The 7,500-nt window shown below is 48.1% G+C and overlaps 2 protein-coding genes across 2 annotated transcripts in view; one reads left to right on the forward strand and one right to left on the reverse strand.

Moving 5' to 3' along the window:
- LOC126569909 (probable RNA polymerase II nuclear localization protein SLC7A6OS) overlaps positions 1-508 on the forward strand; it is a 2,071-nt gene extending 1,563 nt beyond the window's left edge. The window contains exons 4-5 of the mRNA XM_050227310.1: positions 1-137; positions 207-508. The exon at positions 1-137 is cut by the window's left edge and continues 54 nt beyond it. Of these exons, the coding sequence (XP_050083267.1) occupies positions 1-137; positions 207-454 (385 nt within the window). The 3' untranslated portion in view covers positions 455-508. The remainder of the gene's footprint in view (positions 138-206) is intronic.
- A 2,787-nt stretch (positions 509-3,295) lies between these two features.
- Positions 3,296-7,500, reverse strand: part of LOC126570064 (zinc finger protein ush) — a 55,884-nt gene continuing 51,679 nt past the window's right edge. The window contains exons 5-9 of the mRNA XM_050227527.1: positions 6,585-7,500; positions 6,280-6,518; positions 5,897-6,215; positions 5,690-5,829; positions 3,296-5,602 (exon numbers count right to left, since the gene is read on the reverse strand). The exon at positions 6,585-7,500 is cut by the window's right edge and continues 198 nt beyond it. Of these exons, the coding sequence (XP_050083484.1) occupies positions 4,984-5,602; positions 5,690-5,829; positions 5,897-6,215; positions 6,280-6,518; positions 6,585-7,500 (2,233 nt within the window). The 3' untranslated portion in view covers positions 3,296-4,983. The remainder of the gene's footprint in view (positions 5,603-5,689; positions 5,830-5,896; positions 6,216-6,279; positions 6,519-6,584) is intronic.

The raw sequence follows: 7,500 nt of genomic DNA on the forward strand, positions 1-7,500 counted from the left end.
CGACGATTCCAGCGATAGCGATTCCGAAGACTCGAACGCTGAGGACAATTGGCGCAACGAGTACCCGGACGAGGAGGACGATGTTCGCAGCATCGGTGAGGAAGATATGCGCCGTGCGGTGGAGGAAATTGATTTGGGTAGGTAGTAAATGGTCAAACGTGATAATCGGGCCCCTAATTCCTAATTCGTGTACTGCTGCTCCGCAGATGGTGACCGTAGTCTATCGTCGGACGATGGAGAGGATGCATTCGTCTATCCGCCCACCGATGGCGTACTCTATACGGACGAAGAGGAGGACTCGCTGAGCGACATCGGGGACGTAAACCGAGACGACGTGAAACGGTACGGGACGGCCTACGCCCGCTACAAGGCGCGCATACTACGGGAACTTGAAGGACGCGATGATGAAAGCAGCAGCTCCAGCTCGGAAGAGAACTTTGATTTGTATGATTAATCGTAAATGAGAGTCTCATGGTTTGCTCATCGAAGTGTTTCAAATAAATAAAAGTAATCATTCCCTAAGATGTGGTTCATACCTCTAATTTGTTCGAACTCGCTTGCAGTTTGTCGCCCGGAAATGAATCGTGGTTTCTAGAACCACGGTTAACATCTTGCTTGACGACTCACGCGGCGAGGGTTCAAATCCATCTGTGTCACTCCCCCTCGTTGATTTATTTCTTTCTTTAGTCCTTGACATTTCCTTCTCATGCGGTCTCCTTGCGCATGAGAGGTGCAGCGTCCAAGGCAGAGCATCGAGCTTTCCACAACAATCCATTCGTAGTTGAGAAAATCCCGTTCAACATACGATTCCGAAGGTGGGAACAATCTTTTTCCCCCCAACACACGTATGCATCTAGTTTAACCCTACGTCTATGTTTAATGATTTTCATTCTAAAAATAGACATCGAAATGTATGTGCTGAGCCATGAACCAAACATATGGTGTTCGTTGGAAGCTGTTGCCATTCGGCTAGTTCATTCGGTAACGCTCTGTATTCATGATCGGGCGGCGGTGGTTCGAACCCCGCGCTTACAGAGTTTTTCAAGAGTCTGGGCGTGCTTTTCCCGCCATTCCTTTTAAATACGATGATGTTGTATATCCCCTTGCTTCCTAAGTGTTCAATTCATATCCTTCGATGATTTGGGTTGGTCAACAGCAAGGCATAGAAAAGTCAAATTCCACACGGGCTGAGGTTTGTGCAAAATCTGTCTCGTACTATATACCAAGACAAATCAAACGACAACATTCTTTTTTGCTATTCGTTTATTTCTTCTCAATTCAAGAGCTGATTTGCACCAAAATATGATTTATTTTTTATTTTACTTGACCGGCGATTAAATTAGATATTTTTACTGGTTTATAATGACGAAACTCCTCTATATAAACGTGTTATCAGGACATTTTCATTAATTCGCAGTACGGCACTTGATTGATGCCTTGAGTAAGTTGCATGGTCGTTTGCCTGACGGAAAAGTGATACTCGATGAAAACGCGATTCAATTGCTCTTTTAGTGTTTGGCACCGTTTTGGGCATCCGGTAGCGCGTTGCTTGATTTTCGTAACATTTCCATTTCCACGTAAGGAGTAAAAAGGACACACGAATTGCAAGCTTCCATGTCGGAGAGAAACACACAATAGAATGGAAAAAAACGGAAAGAGTGTTCTAGCGCATTGGTTCGAATTCAATTCCAGAAGGATAAAAACGTTGCATACAAATACTGACGTAATAGGCCACGCATTTCCCCTTCTCCAAAGCGCCTGCGCATTTCCTGCTGCTCCCCCCTAAAGGTTTCACTGGAAAGGAAAATGTTCCCCTCTCTGTACGGTTGTTGTCGAAGGTCAGGAATGTTATGCGAGGTCGGCAACCTGTTGCACCGGCCCATCTTAACTGGGCCCTGGGCGTACGCCTTGGCTATTGTTCGGATTCGTGGATGGTACCGTATTCACGCGATCTCGGTAAAGCCAAGGTACAGCAAGACTCATGTCCCTTTCGGAGTGCAATATCCGATAGCTAGCAATGGCTACCGTCCTTTGCACATACGACTGAGGGTCATGCACACTTTTGTAAAATTGCTTCTTACATTGGATATTAGAAGCGACACTCTAGTAATTTATGTTCGAACAACCGCAGACTTTGGTGTACGTGGATGTGCATGGAAATGAATGAATAACTGATGCGGAAATGTCTCCGCAACTAGCACAAGCACTAATCTGGGGAAATGCATCATTTAACGTGGTTTAAAATTAACACTAATTGACGTAATTTACGATGCCAATTCAGTAAGCAGTAGCAAAAGCAACAGCGAGTGATAGTGACCTGACTTGTCGATGCTGAGTTAATCCATTTTTAGGAACGGAGGTTCCTCTTTTAATTTCATGATTAGGAAAAGGTTTAGAAGTGACTACGAGTGTATGTTGATGTTTATTGCACAGAGCTAATTGCACCGCGGTGTGCACACTCGGCCCTTGCAGCGTACGTATGTAGCTCGTCCGAAAGCTGCGATCGAAAAGGGAAGAGAGATTCCCAGCTTGCTATGATGTGTAAGGCGCGATGCTAGACAACGCGCAAGGTATGCTGAGACTCCTGAGAAACGCAATAGAACGTTGTGGCCAAGGCTGCCACAAATTCAATCGCTACGCTCCTTGCCAGTCAGTATCGCGACTACTGTTCTGACTGCAAAACTCACGCGATTTCGTACATTTTCTCTAAATTCTTTTATAATTTATTATTATTGCGTTGTTATGCGCACGCAGCCAGCGTCTCGTTGGACGCTGAGCGAGAGAGCGAAGAATGCAATCGAGAGAGCGCGGATAAGTGATCGTCCCGGCGGGCCAACGATCGGTCTCTTTAGCCAGCAAACCACCGACGGACACGGACGTCCGGAGTGAGTTTTCAGTATACAGAATACATTTCACATCACAGAAATACAACAATTATTATTATTATATAAATTTGTTTGCATTTGTGCCCACACGATGGAGGCGCCAACGATGGAGGCGCCAAAGATGGAGGCGCCAAAGATGGAGGCGCCAAAGATGGAGGCGTCAACGATGGAGGCACATCGCGTAACTTTTGAAATGCTTGGCACCTTTTTAGACATAGCGAATGTAGCGAGAACGCTGTTGACAGCAGGAGAGAATAAATTCCTGTAAAGAAAGTGAAGAAGCGTGGCACAAAGAGCATGATTTGGAAGTGCCTAATTGAGAGAAAACCGTGGACGCAATCTACTCAAACCGTGCAATTCGGATGTAAAAAAAGGTGGTTGCTCCTTAGATGGTTTCGTTTCATTTCCATTTCTTTTATTTTCTTGAATTGAATTCAATAGTATAGTTTCCACGTGGATTTAATTCGATCTCCGAGAAAGTGGTTCCTTTCCATTTAGTGGCTTGCGTTGCGCTATTTTTAACTCATCTGGCTAGTGGTTACAGGGTGTGTCATTGGATTAGCTTCATATGAATTCTTCCTTCGATTTTCATTCCACTTCCAGCGAAGCATTACCGTGCTGCAAAGTATTCCCCCTATTGTTCCATCCCCGTGTCATTCTCTCAATCTGTGTTCGCTTCTCTTAATATTTCTGTCCATCTGCAATGCTTACAAATGGACAGATTCCTTCCCAAGCCGAGCAGGGCTGTTGATTTACTTGAAGCTATTGCCTCAGCTTTCTCGAACGTACCACGATTCCGGTAAAGCCATCCTAGCCATTCAATCTTATTCCAGAAATCAATAAATAATTTATTGTCATTTTCATTTTAGATATCCTTGTGGGCTTTTTCTTTTCAAGTTCTCCGATGCAGATTGGTTTCTTGCTCTAGGGGAGATACCGCCGCACCGTCTTGGCGCGATTAACATACAACTAGTTTGGGTAGGAGAAATCTATTGGAGAAGAAGTAGTCATATAATGATAGGTTCCAGTTGCCTGATGGTTAATGTTTCATCTGCGATACCCCCCTTTTGAAACTGTGAAACAAGCTTCTGTTGCTGTTGCTGCCGTAGCTGCTAAGTGTCTAGTATGGCCCGGGGCGGTTGAGGATAGTTTTGCCTTTGAGAATCTCAATTCCGATTTGATTATAGATAGATTGACTTCGTGATACCGTCTCGCCTATCGGTGTGTGAGCGTATGCGCTAGTTCACATTGATTATTAAAAGAATGTGTCGGCGGCGGAACAGTTAAGGATTTAAATTCGAGCTTATACAGTTTATAACTACTACGGGCACTACTACAACATACAACTACTACGACGACACGATTATGTTTAATGTTGATATTGTATCATGGAAGATGAGACACACGCGCATCACCACACAAGCACACACAGAATGCTTCGTCCTTCCCGGCCTCTACACTCTACAGTGGTAATCACATCTGCTTCCAAAGGGTGTATGTGTGCTATTCGTTAATAAGGATGCTTCTTCTTCTTCGATTCCCTATCGGATACATCTAGGAATGTATAGAATGTGTAAGTCTAAGGATATTGCAACTAAAATATGGATCACTCCATTCATTCCCGCCAGATACTAAATGCAAACAGCAGCTCTGGTACGAATCTGGATCATCTACAGCTCCTTTACACTAGCCAGGCTTCCTTAACTAACATAAAATCACGTTGAGAACGTTACCTAAGCCAAGTAGTACAGCACACAGCGGCGGTAGTTACACATTAACACTACCTCGAAGAAAGGAGTTCTTAAACCTACATACACATATCATTATCGCGGTTTTCCTCGCTTCTCTCGGTGATCTGCGCAGCCCTATAACCTAGTGGTTGGTTGTCTACAAACGATAAACACTTTGGTAAACTCAGTTTAACAGAACAAAAAGCGCGGCCGCACACTCTACGGAGGAGGAGGCCCGTCCTTACGCTAATTACGGAGTACACGCGTGTACCTGTACAGTGTCTAGTTCTCGAAGCAGCGAGCCTTTCGCGAGATTAAAGTAAACGTATACGTTAGATCGATCGATGCCTCTTGGCGCCTTTTCCTTTCTAAACGGAGGTTTCCGTTGCCCGGTTAACGGCTACCGTGACGACCGGACTCGTAGCACCACCAGCAGTCGCAGCACGATTCGGTGAAGCGGATGCACTCCGACGAATGGCAGCACCGCTCACTGTAGCTCCACCACCACCGCTAGCAATCATCCCTCCGGGACCAGCACCGGCCCCAGTGGCACCGCTAGTGAGTGCCTTACAGTAAAAGTTCTTGTGTGCGATAAAGGTTTTGGTATAGTTGAAGGTGATGTCACAAGTGTCGCAGTACTTTGGGCCCGGCAGCATGGGCGGTTGCTGCTGCTGGAGGTCCACCGACGGTGGTGAAGGAGTCTTTGCGATCGTCGTTCTACCCGGTGGCGACGACATCGGTGGTTCCATCGGTTCGGTTTGGTTTTGAGATTTCGTTTTCAGATTCAGAGAAGCAGGCGATGGCGGTGCTGGGGAGGCTAGCGGGGAGTTGAGTAGCGGCATGTGCGGATCCATGGTTTCGGTTTTGATGGTCGGCACCCTCGGTTCCTCCATGATGACATCGACGTTGATATCGACCGTATCCTGATCGTCCACAGCAGAACTGGCTGCTGTCTCATGATCATCGACTGGTTCCGTTTTGATGTGACTGCAAAGTGGAAAGACACGACGGATTGAATGAACATCTGGCCCCGGTGTCTTGTCCTAGCGAACTTGTATCGTTTGGTCTACCTACCTATTGCCCGTAACCGGCCCAGGAGTGCTGGAGATTGGTGGTCTTACCTCTACCATTCCATTGTACACCAGAGCCCCATCGTTAGCATTCACTCCCAGTGAGCGTCGCGCTCCTCCGTGAGCTTGTTTGATATGTTTGGCCTGTAAATAAACAATTTGAAACCAAATTAGAGCGGTTCTGATTATCTTCCTCGATTTTCACACTCACCATGTGGCCTCGATCGCTCGTGGAGTATGAGCACAGCTCACAGTGATGCCTAACTGCTGGGCCACCATTTCCAGCCGATGGTGGTGAAGTTCTTGAACCATCTGCTGCTACACCGACAGCGGCACCCGCCTCCTGAGCGAGAAACGTGTGGTTTGTTGAGGCAAGCGCAGCGGCCGCTGCTGTCACTGCTGCAGCATTCTGACCACCGGCCGGTGGAATCTCGATACCGTCCTCCTCCAGGATACAGGTGATGTAGTTTTCCTCATTGAACTCGTTCGTTTTCTTATCAAAATGCATCCGAATGTGTGTTCGCATACCACTGGAAAGAAGAATGATCTCGATTAGTCCTGTATCTCGATGAGCAGACAGTTGCACGGACTTACCGTAGTGTATTGCCCTTGTACCGGCAGATGGTACATCGGAACGCTTTCACACCACCGTGTGTATCCATATGGCGCCTGGCTTCGGTTGAATTGGGACTGATCACCTCGCACAGGGGACATTTGTACGCTCCGTGTCCAGCAACCGTGCATGGTTGGCCGGGTTCGTGCATACTTTTACATTTAGAACACCGTTCCTTGTGTGGTGCCGGTGCCGGAGCAATCGTTGCAGATGCAGCACTCTGTGGAAACAATCCAGGAGTTAGTAATTCAGTCTCTGTGCTTTTATGCGCGTCCTCTTGACTTACCACAGGCAGATTGATGTCGATCCGCTTCGGACAGTAGTACATCTGATGGGCGGTAAGGTTGTCGAGCGAGGTGAACTTGATGCCACAGGCGGCACAAATCAGCTGATGATACGGAGGTTGGTTGCTAACACCACCCGGTACTCTCGATCCCGGACCTCCTGCTGCGACCGCTGCCGACGCTGGACTGACACCAGTGGCCCCGCCGTGCCCACCAGCTTGTGGTGAAATCGGTGGACTAACCTTGGCCGCACCCTCACCACCATCCTGATCCTGATTCCGGGCGGAGCAGTAGTGTTTCTTGTGCGCAAGATAGTTTTCGTATTTGCAGAAGACGATGTTACATTCCTTGCACTTGGAGTCACCCTGCTTGACGAAGATCTGCGGTGCCGGAGAGCCCAATACGGACGCTCCAACACTTGCTCCACCACCTGCAGCAGTAGCGCCAGCTCCGGTTGGGGAGATACTGTTCAGCAGTGGAGACATCTGTGGTTGCAGAGATCCTTTATCGATCGTGTTTGTGGCGTTCGGTGTACCGGAGGATAGTCGCAGAGCCAACTCAACGCCCTGCTTCGTCAGCAGTGGATGTGCGCTGGGCAGAAGATTCAGATTCAGATTAACACCCGGATCACCGACGGCCGAGAGGCGCAGCGCGATATCGGCTGGTAGTAGTGGCCGCATCAGCTGCTGCTGGAGCGTCAATGGTGAGATCGATAGTCCTCCTCCTCCTAGACCACCAGCCTGGCCAGCGCCTGGTCCAGCAAGGGCTGCTGATGCTGCCGTTTGCTGATTAGCTACCGCTGCAGCTGCCATCGCTGCACTCGATGCCAACGGACCAGCGCCACGCGGACTATTGGAGCGACGTTTCGGCGAGGGTGTCAGTGGAGGGCTACCGGGCAACGACGGAGCACAGACAATC

The sequence above is a fragment of the Anopheles aquasalis genome, chromosome 2, assembly GCF_943734665.1.
Source record: "Anopheles aquasalis chromosome 2, idAnoAquaMG_Q_19, whole genome shotgun sequence".
NCBI lineage: Eukaryota > Metazoa > Arthropoda > Insecta > Diptera > Culicidae > Anopheles > Anopheles aquasalis.